Genomic DNA, 25,062 nt, shown 5'->3' with positions numbered 1-25,062 from the left:
CTGCCTCTGATTGGCCAACCGACATTGCCCAGTCTGCCGCTCTTGCCTCCTGTCCTCAGAGAAGCAAATTAATGGCAAAATGTGACAGTAACTTGTAACTTAAATCTTTGTAGAAGAGGCAAACTAATATTGTTTGTGCCGTTTGCTTTGATTGAATAATTGATTGAACACGTACATACTATGATTTGATTTGGCTGTGTTCTAAATTAAAGTGTTAGTGTTGATTATCGTGTATTAATCTAATTATAGTAAACTAATACTATTATACTAAAAAAGATAAAGATCAAGGTATTAATCTGATTATAGTAAACTAATACTGTTATACTAAAAAGATAAAGATCAAGGGAAAAGAGACCCTTTTACAGTACAATAATGTTTCAAGTTTACACATAAACAGGCCAACGGCATAAACAATATTAGTTTGCCTCTTCTACAAAAATATTGTATTATATATCGTACTGCCACGGGGTCTCCTCCCAGTGTGGGGCCATGGGACGTGCCTCGAGGACCTCCCTCATGGGAGACATCCGAGAGGCATCCTAACCAGATGCCTGAACCACCTAAGATGGCTCCTTTCCAGGCAAAGATGTGCAATGCAATTTAAGATACAGTACATTTAAAATAATATTCCCTTTAAACTCAATGTCTCTGCTCTCTGCATGGCCTGTGTGTAATGATAGGGCCACTTGGGCCTGTCCTAAGGCGTTCAAGGCGATGGATGATCCGAAACTTAAGTATAATAACAATAAATAACAATAATTTGAACAATTCTCTAATAGGCTACATTCAATCGACTAGCCCATAAATCAGAGAATTAGACCTCAGAGAAAGATGTAGACGTCAGAAACCAAGCCTGCTGTGCTGTTAGATTGCCAGGGAATGGGTGCAGCCGGGCCTGTTGTGTTTTTCAGACTCCAAGAAGAGGATGTGACTGCTGAACATTGTAACATCTGATTGGCCGAAACTGGTGCCAATCAAAGCTCCGTTTTGTGCGAATCCGCATCAGCTCTACGCCATCATCATCTGTACGCACGGCGACACGGGCTCGTGAATCGCGAGTAGGACTGATATGCCACTGTTATTTTCTCAATGTAAGAATAACAAATACCAAAAGAAAGAAGAACAATAACGGTGCGTTTCCTGCGTCAGTCCCCTGGGAAATCCGATGGATTAGTCAGATTTATCCATGGTAAGCACGTTTTTTGTATTGAATTTCGTTGGTGCACCCGCCTCGTCCCTTGCGCTGTAGACTGCGAGATGAATTCATTTCGGGAAAGGTGATAAATAACAGTTTGTGTGGCGCTGCGCTCTAGCCAGCGGCTTCTTCACATGCACTATTAGATGCCCACTAGTTTATTTCAGGGAACACATGCCTTGGCCAGTGGAGTAGTAGTAGTATAGAAGAAAAGAAAGGAACTCGTAATTCTGGGTGATGTTTTGCAATGCTGTGATTGGGAGCTCCTCTGTTGCAGCACCAGGGATCTAGGCTCTGCAGAATAGCTTTCCAGTGTGTTGTGCTGCTATGCACAAAACTGAACGCTGCGATGGCCTAGGAGGCTACAATGCTTGCTATTGATTCGTTCAAAAATAAGTGTGATATGCCCCCTTAGCTATTGCACTTTCTGCAACAGTCAGATCAATATTCATTATCTAATTGAAGTTGCAGTAGTCCGTTAATGTGTCTGGATATGTACGTGAGCATCCATCTTGTAAAAAAAGAAAAGAAAAACCCCACAGTAGGCTATTTGTTATGTTGCAGCATCCTGTAGGTTCGTAGGTTTTTCTTAATCTATTCATTGATAATTGATGTGTAAATCTGTACCATAAAGTTTACAATACATTAGACTTATTTGCCAATATGCCACATATAGTTCCATTCTGCTCACGGTAGGCTACAGTATGTGAATGACAGCACATTTACAGTAATGTGCGTGATATATATCATGTTTGGATGAATGGAGTGGAGTTCATTGCATATTATGCTCCATGAACCATTTCCCCCAGATAGCTCTCATCTTGGGCCTCTAGACTTAAACCTTCTTGAGAGACATAGGAGACTTGCATGTGGACAAGGATATAAAATATGTTTTGATAACAGTTGCATATTTGTCTTAGTAAGGTTTAGTTGATATTTGTATGCCCGTAACTTAAGCCCATATTCGTTTTGTAATCAAAGTATAGTCACATAATTAGTTTTGTAGTTTGAAATTATGTCTGCTTGTTATTGTTTCAGATTACAAATGGCCATGCCACACTAACCAAATCTGGTGCAGAGCTCTGATGCCTGTTTACACTTTTCCATCAACCTAAGCATTATTCTTTGTTTTCACCAAAAACTCTCCAGCCTCGCATACTGTAGGCCTAGCACATCATAATTTCCAGTGGATTCTTACTTTGACCATTACCCTGCACTGGCAAGAGATCTGGAAAGAACAATCTCACCCCACTGTTGAGCGTCGTCGACTAACATCCAGAATCATCACTAATAAGGAACTGATCTGCTACTGCACTGTAGCAGTTTGGAATGTTAGTTCATCTTGTTTTGAAATGTCTTTCTCCCTTTTTAACAATGTTCAGCTCCTGGTCACAAGCCACATAGAACAGACTTAGGCTAATACCATAGAATGGATTTAGTGATTTAACAGCTAACATGACTCAACTCAGTTGTGACAGTGTGACACTGCAACACAGTTAGACTAAACCTGCACTAAACCTGAGGGCTGAGGCCCAGCTGCAGGATTTCTAACTACCCCTTCATTCACTACTCAGAGAATGCTTTGAAAGTCTAACACTACATTTCATTGTTAGATAATGTTGTGGGCCAGTGAAATGTGGTTATTGTCTTGTTGTTGATACACTGAATGAACTCAGTTGTTGAAGACAAGCAAATATTGTATCTATCTAGAGAATGGGACACAAGGAACAGTTTGTCTGTCAGGCTGTACAGAAACTATAGTAAGTAGGTGTTCACTGTCATTTAAAGGGCACACAGCTGAAAACAACCCTTTATTGGCAAGTTTAACCACTTATGCCCTATACATTTTTAAAGTTCCCAATGCATCACGATGCAAAGCATGATTGTAGATCCGGTATTTGTGACCTTTCTTTTCTTTTTCCCTTGCCTAATAATGACATATGCTGAATTCTTTGCATCACCAATGTTAAGTAGGAGGACTGTAGGAGTTTTGACCTTGGTTTACGAATTAATGCAGCTTTGCAGTTTAATAGGTTGTAGATCGTAGAATCAACAAGATGTATATATTCTGGATTGACCAATTTCTGTTGACCTTATTCATATGGTGGCCAGTGTGCTCCTATGTTATGCTTGTGTGTGACACTGCATGACCCTGACATGTTTGTCCTTTTAATTCAACATATTGATCTCCTGATTGCGCTCTTTGCGTGCAATCTCATTATGGCTCCCTGCCTGGACGATTAAGGCATAATGCTGTTCTAGACATTACGATAAAGCCTTCCATTTCTTGAAATTAATTTGCTATTGTGCTCACTGTGACTGATGTGGATCTAAACTCATCCAATTACTTTAAGAGAGTATTATTAGTTCAGTGGTTTACTTTAAATCTTCTAACTTCCTGCAATAACTTCCACCATCAAGGGATCTAAGTAAGAGGTTTTGCCCAAGGGACTTAACCAGTGAAAAAGTTAAAAAAATCATCTGTGGGGATTGAATTTGAATATGATTTTTGTGTCAACCTGTTTAAGGCAAAGCCTGTTTGCCTAATTATGGGTGAGTGTGAAATTCAAGTGCTTCTCTGTCTCTGTCTCTCTCTGTCTCTGTCTCTCTCTCTCTCTCCCCCCCCCCTCTCACTAGCCTCATGCTATTAACTTTTACACCACATTATGTAGTTACAATAGTGTCCCCATTGGACAGTTCATCATGCCAGCTTGGTCCTCTGACTACTCTCACAGGCAAGCTGTTCATTTGTGTCTGAAAATAGCATGACAAGTGTTCTTGTAGGCCGAGGTGGTCGTCATGCGATACCCAGACAAGAGTCTCTTCCCCCACTGGCTCTGATGCCATCATCTTTTTTGGGAAAGCCTTGGGTCAAGCACTGAGCACGACAACGACAATATGTCTGTCAATGTCAGTACTGTATGTCGACTGGTCCTTCTTCTACTCCTTATTTGTCTGTCTTGGCAGGAAGATAACTGCTTTAAATCTATCATGCAACTGTGTTCTCTTGGTAGCCGATTATAACAGATTTTCAGATAATCAGTCATAAAATGAATATAGAATGAAATAGAACAGAAAACAATAATCTTTGTCCTGCTTTGCCAGAGATAATTAGCCACAAGGCTCTTAACTACTTGAACCCTAGCATCACTTTCTGGGGGGAACATTTGGTGAAGATAGCAGCTCTACAAGCTCACAATGCGTCACATTGAAAATCTGCTATTTTTGGCTATGGATTTGTGTAGAGGAGGGAAAAAAGCATTAGTCAAATAATTATTAGTTTAGTAAGTATAGAGGTTTTCAGTGGTTAAGTTGCCTGTCTTTGTATTGTTATAGTATGTATGTTAATTGCGACCGTAGATCAAACCCTTAGATCTCCATATATGGAGCTGACCTGTTCTGACATTCCATATGTTGATCCTACCCCACCCGTCCTTCCTGTTTTGACATTTTAGTACAGAATTCATTCCATATGTTGATCTGACCCCGCAATGCCAAAGCACCAGCGCTCGCCCAGCAGTCTGCCGCCCGTCACCCAGGCGGATGCGTGCACTTCTCCCTCAGGGCGTCTTACTGGTAACATATACTGTAACTACATCTCCAGGGGTTGGAAGTGCTCTCCCTACCCTTCCATTGAGAATTGTATGCCATGTTTGAATCTCGGGTAGGTCATAAAAGTTTATTTATTTATTTTTATTTTGATCCCACGATTTTGTAACCCAGTTTTCTTTTCACCCAGTGCCAATTATCTAATGTAATCCTGGGCACTACACTTCCTCTGCCAACCTGGGGGGGCAGCGGACTGACCTCATGCCTCCTTCTATGCATGAGGAGTCCAAGATGCTTCTTTTCACCTGACAGAGGGGAATTTCCCTGGCCGGATGTAGCGCGTGGAAGGGACACGTTATTCCGACCAGTTCCTTCCCCTCCATCAGGCGCCCCGGCTGGCCAGGGGGAGGTAGTTTTAGAGACCAGGATTACGGCATGTTTTTGTGAGGGTATCTACCCTAGGGGACACGGGGAGAACATGCAAACTCCACACAGAAAGGCCCTATCGCCAACCCCCGCCTCGGGTATGGGCACTGATGACGCGGAGGAGGGAGCACGCCGCCAGTGCCCACAGCGTCCCCAGCGGGAATCGAACCCAGGACCTTCTAGCTGTGAGGCGACAGCACTACCAACTGTGCCACCGTGCCCCCTCAAAGTTATTGATTGCAGCGTAATAATGAGCGTATATGGAATTGAGTTTGAATTCTTGAGTATATGAGAGTATATGGAATTGAGCTTTTTAATATGAGATAATATGGACTGGACTGCATTTTATATAGTGTAGCGATTTTCTCAAAAGCGTTTTACATTACAATGTACTTCACATTCACCCATTCACACACCGATGGCGGAGGAAATCATACAAGGCTAGTACTAACCTGCTCATCGGGAGCAGTTAGGGGTTCAGTGTCTTGCTCAAGGACACGTCAACACTTGGTGGTGCTGGGAATCAAACCTGTTACCTTTTGGAATGTTCTGATTCCAAGATGGCCGATCACTCCATCCCTGTGTTATGGAATTGAGCTTTAACTCTTGAGTGCATATGAGAGTATATAGAGTTGAGCTTTAACGTGAACGCAGCTTTAATACTGCGTTCACACGGGCAGATACAAAGATGCAAAGCTACACAGCATATTTGTAGCTTTGTATCTGAAGTTGAAACCAGCTCAATGTTTTTGTAGCTTTATAGCTTTTGCACAGTTTCACGTCGATCGGGCCTACGGTGCCTGAGATTAGCTGTGTAAACACAGAAGGACGAACAGACAGAAAGACACGCGTACACACACGTGGTGACGTGGACAGACAAGGGCAAAAGCATAGTCTCAGCCACGCCTTCTGCCTGGAGGAGACAATGACTAAAACAAAAAGAGACATGCATATGCAAATATATTTTTAGCTAATACCCTGCGTCAACACAACAATACCACAATGGGTACATGTAGTAAACACTAAACAGTGCCTACATGCCCCAGATTCTATGCAGCAAAAAGGCTATGGGTATAATTCTAAGCTTCATCAGTACCAGGCCATGTTACTTTAGAGCAGAAAGCTTTTCATAATCCCCACAGGCAACATGGTGATGTCACAGCTCCAGTAATTTAGTCTCTATTTCCTCTAGGAATAGCCCTTGATGCAGTGCAATGTCCGATACTAGTATCCACCATAAAATTAATTCACCAATGTTATTTATTTTGGGATCGTAGACAGTTGAAATCTGTGAATGATTAAAAAATAGCTTCATCAGGAACCACAGCACAGTAACATCCTCAGTGTTTATGTATTCATTTGTAATTCTGAGAGAGTACAAATGTAACCAAATCCATTTGGTTACATTTGTATATTCTCACATTTAAATTACTGTGTAATCATCATTGATTACAATGTGGCTCTTGAAATCTGTTATGCTCATTTTTGGCGCTCGCCGACAAAACTCCCAATCTGACGCAAGATCTGGCTTTGATCGCAGAGGTTTTGCTCGCTGTGTGTAAGAGGGGCTGCGAGAAGATCCAGTGCCGATAAAAGCGCTCGCCGACACCTTCCAGACCGATTCTGAATATCTAGCAGGTTTGATATTTGGCTCTATATAATATACTGTATATACCGGTAACCTTTATTCCTTGGGTAAATCCCTGTGTCGTACATAGTAGCTATATTATATGAGCCCAACATTGAATAATGTTGATAAACCGCATCGTTCTGTGTGTGTGTGTGTGTGTGTGTGTGTGGAGAGACAGAGAATTATTTAATGAAAATCAAGATTTAACATCCTGCCCATATTTCGCCCTCATGTCCTGTGTGTGTGTGTGTGTGTGTGTGCATGCAGAGAGAGAGAGAGAGAGAGAGAGAGTGAGGCAGGCGTCCTGTGTCGGTTTCGGGTCTCGCGCTTGTATGGCACCCTGCACGTACGATGTCAAAATTAATTGGAATAAAAAACAAAGGATGTATCATGTAGCCTGCCTATGTATCGGGTCTGGATCGCATCTTGGTGAACTCTTGCAGTGTGTGATGCCGAAGTTGGCTATCAATCGGTTAGAGTGAAAGCCACCCAGATATGACAGTCGATTAAAAAATAAAAGATTCCTGTAGTGTGAAATACATAATGATCTGATGACTCGCCGACAACTCGCCGACAACTCCTACAGTGTGTAGGGGCCATGACTCCTTATGCTACTATTTCAACACCAGTTGCCAGTTTTTTTCTTTCTCTGTGCTACTTAGACCAGATAATCTATTGAATGAGTATCTACCCCAAAACACTGTTACACAGAACATAAAGTCAGTATCTTGTTCATCGTTCTTTCTGGCTACTGGCCAGCTGCATTTGGCAAATCTGACCACAACATTGTCCATTTGATCCCATCCTACAGACAGAGACTAAAAGTGTCAAAGCCTGTGGTGAAGTCGTACAGAACATGGAACAGCGTGGCTAAGAGAGAACCAGTGCCTGTTTGGAGCGGGCTGGCTGCGACGAGGCCCGGGGTATGTGGAGAGGGCGGGGGCTGAGGCTGGAAACAACACTGACACCGTGTTGTCATTCGTCAGCTATTGTGAGGAAGTTTGTGTTCCAACTCGGACCAGGGTCAGTTACAACAATGATAAACCCTGGTTCACCGACCAGCTCAGAAGGTTGACGTTGGAGAAGGAGGATGCCCGGCGGCGGGGAGACAAGAGCAGGTTTAGAGAGGCCAGGTACAAGTTTGAGTGAGGCAGCTATTAAAGGAGAATGCTAGAAGGCTTTCTTACCTTTCTTTGTAGTTGTTACGTCCCCACCAAAGAGGTCAAGGTGGTTTTTTGTGCAAAAGCTCCTTATTGGCTATTTCCCCTACCATAAGCGCTCAATGAATTGCATTGAATTGAATGGGGCTATGGTGCTAATTTGCTTATTTCCATCTAAATAAGTAGTAAACTGTGCCGCTTGGGATATTATTTACATTATAGCCCCATTATTACACCCCATATTCCCATTCAATGCAATTCATTTAGGGCTTATGGTAGGGCAAATAGCCAATAGGGAGCTTTTGCACAAAATAACACCTGTACCTCTTTGGTGGGGACGTAACAACTACAAATAAAGGTAAGAAAGCCTTCTAGCATGGAATTCTCCTTTAAGAATGAAAAACATCGTTACTCTGAGAAACTGAAACAACAACTCTCAGATGGAAACGCTGCCTCTGTCTGGAAGGGCCTTAAACAAATAACAAACTATAAACCGAAACCCCCTCAGACCACGGATAACACTCTCTTTGCCAATGAGCTGAACAAGTTTACTGCAGATTTGAAAAACAGTCTGCCCCCTCTGCTACTGCGTCCACCTCCCAGCCCCCTCCACCTCCTACCCCTGTCCAACCACACTCATCCTCCCCCTCTCCACCCCCGCCCCCCTCTTCCTCAAGCCCGCCCATAACTCTCTGTCTCAGAGAGAGAGGTGAACCGCCTGTTTAAGAGACAGAACCCCCGGAAGGCGGCCGGACCGGACGCTGTCTCTCCCTCCATCCTGAAGATCTGTGCTGTCCCCTGTGTTCAGTAACATCTTCAACACCTCACTGGAGCGCTGTCAGGTACCAGCCTGTTTCAAAGCCTCCACCATCATCCCTGTCCCAATGAAGACCAGGATCACAGGCCTAAATGACTACAGACCCGTCGCCCAGACCTCTGTAGTTATGAAGGTCTTTTAACGCCTCGTCCTTGCCCACCTGAAGGCCATCACAGACCCTCTCCTAGACCTTCTGCATTTTGCATATAGAGCCAACGGGTCCGTGGACAACGCGGTCAACATGGCTATACACTACGTCCTGGAACATCTGGACACTGCGGGGACCTATGCCAGGATTCTGTTCGTGGACTTCAGCTCGTCGTTCTAATCTACACCATCTTGCCTCCCATACTAGTAGAGAGTGGCCTCTCTGCGCTGCAGGTGGATCATGGACTTCCTGTCCAACAGGACTCAGCGGGTGAAGATAGGGAAGTCCATCTCAGAGCTGAGGACCATCAGCACCGGCTCCCCCCGGGGCTGTGTCCTGTCTCCCCTTCTGTTTTCCCTCTACACCAACTGCTGCACCTCCAGCCACCAGTCGGTGCAACTTCTGAAGTTTGCAGACGACACCACCCTGGTAGGGCTCATCTCCAGGGGGATGAGTCTGCCTACAGGAGTGAGATGGACTTGCTTGCTGCTGACCTGGTGCACCCAGAACAACTTAGATCTAAATCCTCTCAAGATTTGTGGAGAGGCACTGGGAGGCACTCCAGTCGCCACAGTGGAGTCATGCCGATTCTTCGGGGTGACAGTCTCTCGGGACCTGAAGTGGGGGCCCAACATCTACTCCCTCACAAAAAAGGCCCAGAAGATACTTTTTGAAGCTGAGGAAATTCTACATCCCAAGGGCCATGCTGGTTAATTTCTACACTGCCATCATAGAGTCCATCATCACCCTCGCCATCACTGCTTGGTTCCCCGCTGCAGCGGCCAAGGAAAAGGTCAAGCGGGTCATACGATCAGCAGAGAGGGTGATTGACTGCCCTTGAGGACCTGTTTAGGAGTAGGGCTTTGAGGAGGGCCAGGAAGATCATGGCTGACCCTGCACACCCAGGCCACAGTCTTTTTGTCCCGCTTCCCTCAGGCAGGAGGTTTCAGTCACTAAAGACTATGAAGGCCCGACATTCAAACAGATTTTTCCCCATGTCTATCCGGCTCCTCAATTCTGCTGGTGTCCCCCCTGACCCCCTCCTATCCTCCCTCCACCCCCGGACGGACTTGTGCTCTGAACTGACATGAGCACTTTATATTTATTCACTATTCATTGCACTATGTTGTTTTTGCACTGTCTTGTTCTGTTGTCCAAATGTTGAAACTGCACTCTGCTGTCCACCAAACCAAATTCCTAACATGTTTTCATGGCAATAAAGACTTCTGATTCAGATTCTACATAAAGTGTCACTTAAAGACCTCATAGATCAGCTGTGTCCAAAGTGCGGCCTGCAGGCCAAATGCGGCCCTGGGGGATTTTTTTATACGGCCTGCATACCTGAATTGCATTATGAACGGCCCTCCCAACATTATGGGACATTTTTACATGAATGTTTTTTAACCTGGGCATTTCCCAGAGTATAATTTGTCAGTGTTCCTTGGTCCTTGTATTTATTGTTTGTTTTTTTTACGTTGCTTGCTTGGTTACATTTTGTAATGTGACATAAGGCTGAAAAAAGGCTGAAATACACTTTTTGTTCACAGCACCCAACTGACAAAAGACCATTGATATTAAATATGGATGATGATAATTAAATAGAATCGTTTAAATCCGAAGCTACATTATGTAGTTGGGTGTTTCTAAACTTTCTAATATGGCCCCCTTTGAAAAAAGTTTGGACACCCCATTCATAGATGCAGTGTCTTGGCTTCTGTTTCGCCTTGTACATTTTGGGAGAGGCTAATACACAATACATAGTTACATTGTTAATTTAACAGAGTGTACAAATGTATCCATTCAGTGTACATTTGTACTCTGAGTTCTAAATGGAATGAACACTGAATATTTTACCTCAGTTGACTAATCCAAGATTATAGAAAGAGCATGTTCTATGTATTATAAAAGTGAATTCATAGTGTGGGTTATTTGCTTGTGGGGTGTAACATTAAATTAAAGTAATGGATTTAATAGATTAAAAAAAAAATGGCAAAGATCTTCAAAATAGCAATGTGATGCATTGTGAGCTTGTAGATTGGCTATTTTTGATAGTGTGTGTGACACTGTCGTACAATCATGAAGTATACAATACGGCTCATGGGTTATCAATTTAGTTGATTGCAAAATAAATAAATGTTGGAATATATTTCTTTGCATCAATTAGCGCACACACACACACACACACACACACACACACACACACACACACACATCGACATACTGTACGTACATATCACGCTTCTTGATTATTCGATTAATCCCAAAGAAAATAATCAATAGTCAATACACTACCTGCTATTATGGTTCAGCAAATGCCAGTGCATTATTTGATCACTTAACTTATGAATTGCCAGCGAGGTAGCCTTTTATCTCATATTTCTATCTGTGCTTTGATATAAGCTTAGACAGTAGGCTAATGCTATCACCGGTTCATTTAATCTTGTGAATGTATGTATAATGAATTACATTATCTTCTTTCCCTCCACAGTGGCACCATTGCACTGTTTGCAAAGCAATGTGGAACAAATAAAGATCTGGAATCACCAAATCCACAGCAAACAGTAGGTGAGTACTACATCAGCCCTGAGCTGTTGATTGAACCATGTGCAAACATTCATTCAGAGAAAATAGACTAATCTATAAGATCACAACGTGTTGGGGGGACTCATGTTATAGTTTGTTGATGGCTTAACATGTAAATGTTGCTAAAGCTAACTTTGTGACAGGCTGACAAAACAGAGGTATTTAGATGTCGTTCACCAAGAAATTATACATGCATGGTTTTGATGAAAAACTCTGCAGTGCTGGGCTGCTGGCTCCTCTGTATCTATTCTGTTCTGAAGAGGAGACATTTAAGTTCATTGAGGCTTTGTCATTGGTCCATAAATTGAGCTATTAGTAAAAACAAAAAAGATATATATATATATATATTAAATTTCAATGCTGTTTTCTGCCACTGAGCTGGGTTGGTCAGTTACTCAAGAGAAGGCAGTCAAGGCACTGTTTCAAATAAGAGTAAATGGACACAAAAATGACTGGGGGCAAATGTGACGCAAGCCAACTTGTTATACACAGTGTGACTATAAGCTAATCTTGATCAGCAATTTCCTTTTGCAAGATAGCCTTTAGTGATGTTTAGTCCAACTACCGGTAGTACTATTGCTTGTCCCCTGTTGTGTAAGTAAGCCACTGTACGTACTATGTAGCAAATGACACATCTGTTTGCACTCTTCTGTGTGGGCGTTTTGAGTTCCTTGCTAGTAAATGAAATACAGAGAGCAGACCTGAAGGAATTCAGGCATATACAGTCCCTTCTCTCCACTGAGATTCAGCAGCATTATGGAATGGATCTCATTTTGAAAAGATAAAAATAGAAACAGGAATATTCCTCGTATTGTGTTCAGAAGCATATTATATATATTTTTTTTTATCATATAAGACGCTTTCCCTCAAACTTTGTCTCTTTCTGTGAAGCTGAAGGTATCAAAGTAATATACTGTATTCTCAATAAGTAAGATAATGGTCAGATTTAACGAGACTAGAGATTTTCTGAGATTATGTGCATGGTGCTGAAACAGTTTAATTCTAGATTATCACCTCGCATATAAAACAGCTTTGACACAGATGTGCCAGCACAGACAAGCCAACCTAGACTCATGGCTCTCACTGGGTCTCTGAAACCTTATTTATACTTGGCTGTACGAAAATAACAGATTTTCAACTGAAAACCTGACACAACGTGTAGCAGGGGTCAAGAACAGTGTGATGATTTCCCTCTGGGTTGATCCAGAGGGGTTGAACGATGCCAGAGTTTGCCCTCAGTGGTGGTTGTCTGCAGTCTACAGTCACAGTGTAAACAAGTGTGTTTTCAATTACCAGTCTCAAAATTCTGTTGGCTGCTAATGCTGATTAAAGACAACAGTGCCATGAGCCGCCTTTTCCTAATAGCCATGTTACCCGGCTACACTGGCTTCCAGGCCTTAAAGAGCTGTGAGCTGGAATGTGCACTAATCTAACTGGGTCTTTAAAATGGTAAGGCTCTTTTAATTGGCCAACCCGATTGCCTCGGCCATTATAGAAAGCATTTTTGATCAAATGCACACATAGATTAAGCACTAAACCAGGGAGTGGTCTGTTGTTATGGGACTCTCTGTGCATTTTAATTTAGGGCCTGTGTTGTTAATGTATAGACGGGTGTGTGGCTGAGGCTCCTTGTAAAATAAACAAAAATAAAGTGAATGCCAGCTCATAAACAAAACTACTGTGTGTAACTTGTTAGAAAGGGTTATGAGTAGGAGAGGGTAGTGAGATGGATGCGAATTTGGAGATGTTGCATTATGCTTGTTGGCATTAAACCTTGCACATTTTTTTATTTATATATTAGTATATGTTAGGATGGACAATGTTTACATATATTATATAGTATAGTATATATAGTATAGTTTATATAGTTTTTTAGTTTTGTGGATCCGAGTTAGAGTAACTGCCATGTGTGCCAACAGCTAATGGGGATCTAAATGAACAATACATAAAACAAACAAACAAAATCGGATAACTTCCAACACAAGCCCACAAGGCATTACGTTACATATGGTTCAGCAAACATATGGATCAGCGCTATGGCTATGGCCACACCGCAGCAGTACCCGAGCAAAGATCTAAAGTAATTTATACCAAGTGACAACTCATTACTCTGCAGCGGTCATTCTATTTTATAAAGTTTTCTCTGTATAGTTAGCAATAGGAGTTTAACCCATTCTGGGTGGGATCCTCTTTTGGTGTTTTAACTAAGCATTATGTTATACTTTTGCTATTGAAAAATAGCAGATCTACAAGCTCATAGCGCGCTACGAGCTTGTAGGTCTGCTATTTTTTTTTAATCGTGAAAATGCGGCACAGATCTTTGAATATATATTCTTTCATAGCGAACGTTTTTTTTTATTTCGACATCAGGCCTGAATGCGTTAATAACATGCCATATTTTAATTAATTCTAATTGATAACATTTTCTAGAGGCTCACCAGAAGTCTCAAAGGAAATTCAGCAATAATGGAATTTTGAATCGGGTTAGGCTTTCAAGCTACAGTACCAACTCATTCCATATTCTCTCTCTCTCTCTCTCTCTGGCTCTGCTCTTGCTTCTTGCCCACACAGACAGTAGAGAATGGGCTGTGTCCAATGTAAGGATAAAGAAGCAGCGAAACTCACTGATGAACGAGAGACCAGCCTTACACAAAACACGGGGTACCGCTATGGCGCTGATCCCACGCCGCAGCAGTACCCGAGCTTTGGAGTCACCGCCATCCCCAACTACAACAACTTCCACAGTGTGCCCACACAGGGGGTGACTGTGTTTGGGGGAGTCCACACATCGTCACAGTCTGGGACTCTTCGATCCCGGGGAGGAACAGGTTTGTGCTTCTTTGTGGTTGTGAATGGATTTATGATATACAGTACACAGTAAAGTCAGTGTTAATTTAACTCTTGAGAGCCGGAAACCGGAAAGGGTCATTTTTTGTTCCATCTGTACACTCAGAGTTACAAATGGATCAAGTAACAGTAACACTCAGGATACTGTGTTGTTGTCATTGATACCTAAAAGCCTTATTTTTGTTTCAATTATTATGAAACATGGGTGTTTTTTATTTTATATCTTCTCTTGTGTGAGATAAGTGTGGCCTAGCTCTAGGAGCTAAACAGGATGAATGTCCACTAGCTGCAAGTTAATGGAAAACAGAGTGACTTAGATTATTGTCTGTCTTCAGCAAGCCACATCTGATGACCAGAAGGATCGTTTTTTGTTCCCTACTCAGATTTCAAAGATACGATATGCAGAATTAATGTAAACTATGCCTTTTTGGAAGGTAGCATAGATACATACTGTACTTGCGTCTCATGTGTGGAGTCCGTATTCAGCTTGGATGAATAACATACGGTACTGTACTGTATAGCCTAACTCCAGGAGGGCAGTCAGAAGCAGCATTCATATCCAAGTCCAGATGACTATAGTAACAAAATACTCACAGTAAGGTCTAGCTCTGGTCCATAGCCTTAAAGGGACACTTCTCCCTTTTTGCTAAAAAAATATATGTTAATTATTTTTAGAAGATTTAGAACACTTTCCTGGGGGTCTTTGTGTGTAATATGTGGTTTTAGATCTTTTTGATTTTAGCAGTGAGCCCAGTGTCTCTGATGTCATGGACATTGGGGCTCACTTACTTCCTGGACTACATGTTGTCTCAGTAAGACAGGAAGGAAGTGAGCCCAGTGACCATGACATCAGAGACATATAGTTACCGTGTGGGGGTCCCTCTACTGTAGGCCTACTGTCACTGTACTGTCACTGTACTGTACTGTACTGGCACACTCAAAATCACCATATATACAGTTAATATGTAAGTGTGTTTGTGTGTGTGTTACTGTAGGTTGCACACAGGTGGTGAAAAACAACCGTGCTGTTTTCGTGCTCAGACGCACGCACCCACCCACACACACACACAGCTCCGTAAGGGAGTGGTAGCACCACTCAAAAATGTTTTAGTTACTCCACTGCGCCCTCTACCAATATTACCAAGAGAAAACCCTCATAGAGAAGTTTTTCCTTCAGGTGAAAAAAAAATCCCTTTCTGAAGCCAATCAGTTCCATCCTACTATAAATGTGCCACGTCCCAAGAAATTCCGTGCAGTTGATTCTTTTTTTAAGTGCTGGAGTTTGGAAGCACTCGTCGTAAGTCAATGAACGGCCCTGTGTACCACCTGTTTCGAATTTGCACATAATGCAGGAGGCAGCAGCGCGACTCGTTAATTAAAACGAGTGCTTCCAAACACTTGACAGAAAGTAGCTCATAACATGTCTACGGGGGATTTTTATGAAAAACAAGCTCGGCAGATTGAAAGAGGATAATTCAAGCTTGGTCTAGAGCTGCAATGTTGGTGAGTTTAACGTTGTTTAATACAAGCAGATCGCAAACGCCATAAGTAGTAAGGAGTCAATGGAGGCTATTGCAACTCTAGATTCATCCCTTTATAAAAAAATCTATAGTTGCAAATTGCGGCTAAGAGCTTATCAGCCATTTGTAATTTGCATCCTGCAGGGGTGACTCTGTTTGTGGCTCTGTACGACTATGAAGCCAGGACTGAAGATGACCTCAGCTTCAGAAAGGGGGAGAAGTTCCAGATCCTTAATAGCACGTAAGTATGAAAGCATCTGTATGACAACATGAAGGGCGCAGGCTTTTTTCTTCTTCTTCTTCTCTCTCTCTCTCTGCATTTAGAATTACTTTGACTTCACAGAAATAACAAATGAGGGTATGGATCCGTTGGTTATGCTAGACCCCAGACAGATCTGTCACGTCACAGTTCTCAGTAATAATGGTTGACCGGTTTAATTTTGCCGACACGAAAAAAAAACAACTCTTTGAACAGAGGTGGAGGTAGTCTTAATCACTTCCACCTAATCTGTATGCCAAAACTTTAAGTTGGGAGCTTGTAGATCTGCTATTTTTGTGGATGTTCCACCCAGAATAGGCATGTGGGGTTCAAGTGGTTAAGATTCGGGTGCTTTGACAAATGAGATGTCCCCAGGATGCATGCCTTTTTTGTGCTCTGTGTTCACAGTAGGAGCGACAATTCCAACAAAGCAACAGGCTATGTAATGTTCCCTGTAGAGTGCGTGGCTGCACACTCACGCATCATGCACAACTAAAATCCATAGCACAATAAACATGTTTGTGTATTGTAGTTGGCCTGGCATGGCCAAACACATATCACTGCTGAGGGCTATTTCTTTTTTTTTGCACTGGCACATTTGTCGCTATATTGTAGTTACTGCCAAGTAATACACAAAAAAGCCCACAGCTGTCGTCGCAGCCATTTGCAGCAGCTCTTTTAACTCACTGAAGAGTTTTCACAGAGTTTAGCAGCCCATGCCCTATACACATATACACGGAGGACAATGTACACTAAGTACACAGCAGCTAAAAGTCTTTTTTAATGGAAGCCAACAACATGAAGTGGTGTGATGTCCTATACAAAATAATTCCGATCTAGCAAGTGTCAATCACGAATTATTTCGTTGCACCAAGTCTGTGTGCGTGAGTGCGTGCATGCGTGCGTGCGTGCGTGCGCCCCACCGACTTCAAATTCGACACATGCGTTCCACACCCCCACAGAGAGTGCATTGCCATTGCCTGGTGTCGAGTCGGTCGGACCCACGGTTGTCCAGAACAGCCACAAAATGCCTCTGCCCTGGCTCTGGACATGATCACCCCTTATATCTCCATATACAGTATAGAGCAGGCCTGTTCTAACTTCTGACATCACAACACAAATATTTGGGTGTGCCTGACACAGAAATCTCCATATATGGGCATAAAAGGGACTGAGTGGAACAGGTATTCTGACACGGGTACAACGGGTATTGCCGGGTGGGGCATGGATCTCCAACTTCCATCGTTACCGACTCTGCACTCTACAGCCGGGCACCAGTCTAGTTCTGTAAAAGGAAGAATAACTCGTTATTGTGTTAACCATTTTCCTGTGCTATTTAACCCTACCCTTTTCATTTACACAATGTTGCTTGAACAAAACTTCAGTGGCAACTCAGTAGCTGGTCGCACTTGGTCGCCGCTCTTGCGGACGCAGCATGTCTTGTATCTACATTCGATAATGCCCGTTCTCAAGCTAAACCATTTCCCATTGTGATTTCCTCTTAAAAAAGCGCTGCATGCTGTCAGTTTTCCAGGCAGCCACCATGATTCTTGTGGTCCTATATATCTATATCTATCTATATACAGATTATTCTGTGAAACACTGTATATGTTTTGCAACATCCATTGAATTTGTCCTCTTATCTGTACTGTGTGCATATTTATGCCTTACTTATATTTCTCCCCCCCTCCCCCCCTGTCCCCTTTCTCCTCTATTTCGCCTCCGACAGTGAGGGTGACTGGTGGGAAGCTCGTTCTCTCACTACGGGAGGAACTGGTTATATTCCCAGTAATTACGTGGCTCCAGTGGACTCTATCCAAGCCGAGGAGTGAGTAAAAGTATTTAGTATTAGGTGTGTGTGTGTGTGTGTGTGTGGCTAGCCAATCAACAAGCTCTTTAGCTCAGAATGACGTTGCGATCGTCTAGCTTTAGTCATTTCAACATGCTTGAAAGATCACTGGGAAAAATGTCATCGCTTCTAATGTTTGAGAAGCCGTCATGTAGCCTCTTGTAAAATGTGGCACAATAGTAAAGAGCAACATTTTCCAAAACACTTTAAACAGCAATGTTTGATTATTCCCATCCCTTCCTGCAGCTGGTATTTTGGTAAACTAGGCCGAAAGGATGCGGAGAGGCAACTCCTCTCCAATGGGAACCCCAGAGGCACGTTCCTCATTCGTGAGAGTGAAACAACCAAAGGTACTTAGACAAAATAGTGTCTTAACAAACTGACAAGACAATTTCTTTTTTTTAAACAATAAATATATACTTGGGGCGTTTATTTTCCTCTCAGTGTAATTCTGTGTCTCTTTGATGTGTTAGGGGCATTCTCCCTGTCCATCCAGGACTGGGATGATATCAAAGGTGACCATGTGAAACACTACAAGATTCGCAAATTAGACAGCGGAGGCTATTACATCACTACCCGAGCTCAGTTTGAGACATTACAGCAGCTGGTACAGCACTACTCCGGTGAGATTCCACAGCAATTGTAAGGATTGCTCAAAAATGTTCTGCCTGAAAGGTTTTTATTTGCAGTTCTGTTACTTGAAACATAGATAGATTTTGTTTAGTTCAAAGAGGGATCCATTTTAGAAGCTGAAATCCAGAACATGTTAGTGAATAAAATATTATTTTGACCAATCTGTATGGTAGAGTATAATAAAATAAGTACAATAAAAGTTAAAACACATCTGCAGTGGTTGGAGGTGGTCTTCCTGCTCTTCTATTTATAAATGTAGACTAGTAGTATGAGCTTCTGCCCAAATGGGCATCAGTCGTAGCTTAGTGGTAGAAACTGGGTCTCTGAGTTTGGATCCTGCGATGGACATAAATCAAGGTTTGCAGCTTTAACAAGTACTATTTTGTGACACTTGCGTCATACTACAAGTTGATCCAAACCTTGTGTTCCAATTTAGCCAGGGCTGCAGGACTGTGTTGCAGGCTGATAGTCCCATGCCACAAAGGCATGCCACGTCTGGCTGACTTGTCTGTCAAAACCAAAGACGTTTGGGAGATCCCACGAGAGTCGCTGCAGCTTATCAAGCGTCTGGGCAATGGGCAGTTTGGAGAGGTCTGGATGGGTATGTATCAGTGGTGCTTTGGAATGGACAGTTGTTGTGAGCAATGTTGGAAAACAAATGTTCTGGAAGAATCAGAACCTTCTTCCAAGTCGTAAGCTCGGTCCGATTTGCGTATCTGGAGAATCGTAAATATCTGCTTATTTTGACCAGATAAAGACTTTACAACTGGTAGAACCCTTCTGATGGGCATATACTGTAGGTCTCAAATGCTGGACTTGTCATGACAGTCTATGTGTTGAACAACATACAAATAGTTTCTCTGTACCATTCAGTTAACTTTTAAGGGACAGTTTATTGGATATATTTACTTTTCCATGTGATTTCAAGTTGTGTTAAGTAAAGTTGTGGTTCACATGTCTGTGAATTTAGCCAAAATACGTTTAAATAAACTTTGCAATAATATGTTGAAGGAACATTTGTCCCTAAATATTCCTGCCATGTTGTGGTGTTTTCAGGCACATGGAATGGCACCACCAAGGTAGCAGTGAAGACTCTGAAACCAGGTACCATGTCTCCTGAGTCCTTCCTGGAGGAGGCCCAGATTATGAAGAAACTTCGACATGATAAACTGGTCCAGCTATATGCTGTGGTGTCAGAGGAACCCATCTATATCGTCACTGAGTATATGAACAAAGGTAGAGCACATTGGAAGCATATTGCATGTTCTACAGTATGTGTGTAGCTTACACACACACACACACACACACACACACACACACACACACACACACACACACACACACACACACACACACACACACACACACACTCATTCCAAGGTATTATGCATAATGTAGTCTCGCAAGCCAGCCTCTATTTCACTCTGTACATAATGTGAAGTACAGTAGCTATGGATGCAACCAAAGTATACACACTGCATTTTGCATTACATTGTGGGGCTCATTCCCACTTCCTCCATGACTAATGGAAACACAATTCATTATGCAGTCATTCACACCCACATAGTGTGGTCAAGACAGAAGTCATCTATCTTAAACATATGGTAGAGTTAACACAGCAATAACTCAAAAATAAATATCTGGGATAAATATGATTTAATTGTTGGCAATTGGCATCCCAGAATTGATGTCATGTTTGCTACAAGATAGTTGCTGCATGGATGTATTAGAGTTGCTGTCAGTTTTGCTGTAAATCAGAGTTAACATCTGGCAGTGGAAGAGGACATTGACCATCTGGTTGCGTAAACCCCTTTCTCATTTTCTCCGTTTTATTTCTTAGGAAGTTTGCTTGATTTCCTGAAGGACGGAGAAGGACGGGGTCTTAAGCTTCCAAATCTAGTGGACATGGCAGCTCAGGTACATTGAAGTTGAACATCATCCTTAACACACTGAAAATGTATGTCCAGTGTCTCTGTCAAGAGATGCATTTTATAAGAGCCCGCCATTTTTAGTTCAGTGATGCATATCTACAGCCGTTTCCAAACTTATTTTCATCTATGTGAATTATACTGAAATGATACCAACTCCATTATCTAGGTAGCAGCAGGCATGGCATACATTGAGAGGATGAACTACATCCACAGAGACCTGCGTTCTGCCAACATCCTTGTAGGAGACAGTCAAGTGTGTAAAATTGCTGACTTTGGTCTGGCCAGGCTGATCGAGGACAACGAATACACAGCAAGACAAGGTAATGGACTAGTTGTATTTTATTGTTGAGCTGGATCATAGATTTTATTGCACTCTGCTGGCTTTGTTTTGTATTTACTGCAGAAAATGATCACGTGATCGCCATTCGCTTCCTGTTTCTTTTTCTGGGGAAAGCAGCTGTATGTCTTCTCCTGGCAATTTTCGACCATAACTAAAGAGAGGATGGTTGCTTTGACAAAAACCACAGCGAAAGCCGCCGTCTTAGCAACAACCGTGGGATCGATCGAATTGCAGATAAATATTCTGTGACTACTTGAAGGACCACTTTTCAACCTATCTTCATATAATTGGTCCTCACTAATGATCATAATAAAATAGCTAAATGGGGACACGGTGGCACAGTTGTTGGTGCTGTCGCCTCACAGCTAGAAGGTCCTGGGTTCGATTCCCTCCGTGTTTCCTCCTCCGCGTCATCAGTGCCCATACCCGAGGCGGGGTTGGCGAAAGGGCCTTTCTGTGTTTGCATGTTCTCCCCGTGTCCCCTAGGGTAGGTACCCTCACAAAAAACATGCAGTAATCCTGGTCTCTAAACTGCCTCCCCCTGGCTAGCCGGGGCGCCTGATGGAGGGAAAAGGAACTGGTTGGAATAACGTGTTCCTTCCACACGCTACGTTCAACCAGGGAAACACCCCCTTGTCAGGTGTAAAGGAGCAACTTGGACACTCTGGCATGAAGGAAGCATGAGTTCAAGTCCGTTGCTCTCCCCATGTCCCCCATATATGGGGACTAGGTTGGCGGAGAGTGTGTATAGCCCAGGATCACATTAGATAATTGACACAGGGGTGAAAAATGGGTTACAAAATCGTGGGATAAAACAATGTATAAAAAGAAAAACATGTTTCTACTCAGTCTGTGTCTCATAGGCGGGCTGTGGGCAGTTCAGAAACCCGTTCCACCAGTGACATCATCAATGGAGAATCCAAGCTAATAGAAACTGCAGGCTTTCTAATCCTGAAAAGTTGCAATGCGAAAATGGAAGCCATCGTTTTCACGATAATAAAAATCTGCCTAACGATGATGTCACTGGTGGATGGGTTTCAGAGAGAGAGAGAGACGCACAATGAATCATCTTGTAGGATGGAAGGTGATTGGACTGGTCCTCCCAGTATGTCAGTGAGCTGGGAGTCGGGACTTGGGAGTACACTGGAGAACGTCCAGACTCTGTTATTCTGTCAACATGTTGAGTCACTCTTTTGTTAGTGTTTGAAATGTTTACTGCTTCAGTGCCTTGCCCTGGTCTGAGCCCAAACTGAGAGGGAGGAAAAAGATAATGTAATTGTTCCTTTTTCCCCCATGGGTTGTTATTATTTCCATATGTCAGTGGGCTGATGAAATTGCTGATGTCAAAGAAACATAGGACACAGTGGAGACTGCCCTACTTATCCTTCCTTAAAAGAGGCAATTATTTGACTTATTTCTGTTTTGGGCCTGGATAAACATTTCAGACCCGCTGCTGTCAATTCTTAAACCCGATATGCTTACAAGGTCATGTGATTATTCTAAATGTGTTCTCAGGTGCAAAGTTTCCCATTAAATGGACTGCCCCTGAGGCAGCGCTGTATGGGAAGTTCACCATCAAGTCTGATGTGTGGTCATTTGGTATCCTTCTGACAGAGCTGGTGACAAAGGGCAGAGTGCCCTACCCAGGTAAGAAGGCTTTATATCTGAAAATTATAACCCTACGCATTATGGAAGTACATTGTGTTTCTTTTTTCTTGTTACACTTGGCCTTATGCATCTGTTAGCGTTAGACCAGTTATGGCTAAGGTTAGGGTGAGGAGATAGATGGATAGAATACTTTATTGGCAGTTTAAAAAAAGTATCATCAGGAAAAGCCAATGCGGACTATACACAAAAAACCCTTAGCTTGTTTCCATTGTGGTCCACCTTGTGACATAGAATGATACACAACATATTGCACAAACAAGCATGAAACAAATAAATACTAATCCTTATCTACTGTATAAGTAGTGACTCTGTACCGCGAGGTACATGCATATAGTCAAAGTGACATTGAATAAATATAAATCAAAGCAACGTCCCCAAAAGGTTGCAAAGTCAATATGTTTGTGTTCAAAGGTGTGTCCACTGTCAACAGTCTTAACATGTTTTAATTAAAATTCTGTTTCAGAACAACCTGTGAAACAATAATGTGTGCATTTATTATACATTGTGAGGAGAAATCATTTATGTTTGCTTTTGCTCTGTAATTTGCCTTCCATCTTACTGCTTCATGTCTGTGTTATCCTGGACAGGAATGAACAACCGTGAAGTGCTGGAGCAGGTGGAGCGAGGATACAGGATGCCCTGCCCTCAGGACTGCCCTATTTCCCTGCATGAGCTGATGGTACAGTGCTGGAAGAAAGACCCAGAGGAGAGGCCCACATTTGAATACCTGCAGGCCTTCTTAGAAGACTACTTCACTGCCACAGAGCCTCAGTACCAGCCAGGCGACAATCTCTGAGTGCTGCTGGCATCTCCTATGATTATTAGTTATTGTTATTCATATGCAGGCCACCAGAGGGGGCCATACATCACAAATTCAGTGTCATCCTGCATTGGTCAGATGATTCAAAGACTGATTGACTTGCCATGCTTTGTATGGGGGTACAGTGATGATGAAGAAAACAGAAGACAGACTCTTGTCATTTTCCACACTTCCAGTTCTCCTTTGGGATGTTTTTTTTCCCAGTTTACTTAAACGGTTAGGGTGATTTTTCAGAGGCAACGACTACTTCATCGGTGCCATCTTGATGATTTCCATTGATTGAATTCAAAGGATGGTCTGTGTAAGTGAGGGTGGGGGGAGCCCTGTTATAATTTGTTGCATGCTGGTGTCTGTGCAGAAAAAAGCTGATCTACAAGCCCACAACCTGTCAGTGTCACAATGTGTCATGAGTGCCTGTAGATTTGCTTTTTTCAATGTTCAACACCAGCGCACAAAGAAGTATAAATCAGGCTTTAATGATGACAGAGAAATTGAAAATGACTGCTGTGGATGAAAGAGTTGAAATGTGTTGTGTAAACTGTACTTAGTGTAAATACAAATTGCTTGTTTATTTATCCCTGTTTGTTTTTGTCTTTCTTTTTTTTTATATTACTTTTGATATTTTGGAAATGTGTGGATTTTTTTTAATCCAAGGTCAAGATAATTTGAGAATTAAGGCTTGTAGAAAGCTCACAGTTGGTAACAAACCGTGACAATTGTAGGAATGGTAATAGTTAGAAATTGTGGACCAGAATATCTCAGACATTTCTCTGGGAATCCACTGACCTTTTTTACAAGGTTAATATAATGATATTGCTATCCTCAAGGAACCTAGCTGTATTATAGCACCCGTTCTTGCCTTTTTATGTAATATTCTTATAATGTAAAGGAATGCCTTCATGCTTTCTATACACTTAACTAAACGCCTACTGCATCATGGATTCCTCACCACACTTGTATGGCATCTGCACTGATAACCAAGTGCATTCATTGTATTCATGCTTCAGCCAATGGTTTTATTTAAATCAGCTTAAAGTATAACTTTTAGTTCATTATGGCTTCTTGAAGTTGTAAAGAGGGATGAACAAGCCCCACTAAACAGCAACTGTTGTTTGGCGGACTGCTTATTATAATATGTTAATATGTATGTTACCTTATTGTATGGCAGCAGGCTGTGTAAGAATTATGCTTTGAACATACATGTCATCTTTTTACTTCTAAGGCCAAACAAACTGCCATTTTCACAACTGGAATAAGGATGCATACCTGTATTTCTCCCTCCATAATCTTTTTTTGAAAATAACATGTTAAAATTAGACCAAACATGTTAATTTCACAATATTTATTTGTTCAACATTCTCTGCCATGCTTATATGTTGTTTAACATACAGTACATGATGGCTTTTCCAGGGAACTGTGGCACTCAACCCCTTATTATCCTGAAGTACTGAACATTTCCTCTCTGGATGAGATGGTACATTCCAGGACAGGACTCAGTATTTGTTTTGTTTTTGTCTGTGTTACTTGTTGAGGAAGTGGGAAGAATTATGTTTTGTATCAATTTGTTTAACTTCATTAAGTACATACAGGAAATGTATGTTTTATTTTCTGGTCTACATTATTTATTGTCTGTCTGTTAATTGTACACAACTGGTTTTGAAATAAAATAAACAATCTTAGTATCATA

The 25,062-nt window shown here is 42.2% G+C and overlaps 1 protein-coding gene across 1 annotated transcript; it reads left to right on the top strand.

Moving 5' to 3' along the window:
* Positions 1 to 1,038: 1,038 nt before the first annotated feature.
* fyna (FYN proto-oncogene, Src family tyrosine kinase a) lies at positions 1,039 to 25,062 on the top strand. Its single transcript, XM_080783677.1, has 13 exons — positions 1,039 to 1,189; positions 11,414 to 11,490; positions 14,080 to 14,336; positions 16,020 to 16,116; positions 17,864 to 17,962; positions 18,230 to 18,333; positions 18,457 to 18,606; positions 19,053 to 19,217; positions 19,673 to 19,852; positions 20,457 to 20,533; positions 20,714 to 20,867; positions 22,403 to 22,534; positions 23,143 to 25,062. Exons 3-13 carry the CDS (start codon positions 14,090 to 14,092, stop codon positions 23,349 to 23,351), a joined length of 1,614 nt encoding a protein of 537 aa, XP_080639803.1. The 5' UTR covers positions 1,039 to 1,189; positions 11,414 to 11,490; positions 14,080 to 14,089; the 3' UTR covers positions 23,352 to 25,062.

This window comes from Protomyctophum bolini (genome assembly GCF_963924005.1).
Source record: "Protomyctophum bolini genome assembly, chromosome: 15".
In the NCBI taxonomy this organism is placed as follows: domain Eukaryota; kingdom Metazoa; phylum Chordata; class Actinopteri; order Myctophiformes; family Myctophidae; genus Protomyctophum; species Protomyctophum bolini.
This window is presented reverse-complemented; position numbering and strand designations above follow the sequence as displayed.

Coding starts and splice junctions, on each gene's coding strand:
- fyna (XM_080783677.1), top strand. CDS start 14,090: ATGGGCTGTGTCCAATGTAAGGATAAAGAAGCAGCGAAACTCACTGAT. Junction 19,218..19,672: donor GTTTGGAGAGGTCTGGATGG/GTATGTATCAGT, acceptor TGGTGTTTTCAG/GCACATGGAATGGCACCACC. Junction 20,868..22,402: donor CGAATACACAGCAAGACAAG/GTAATGGACTAG, acceptor ATGTGTTCTCAG/GTGCAAAGTTTCCCATTAAA.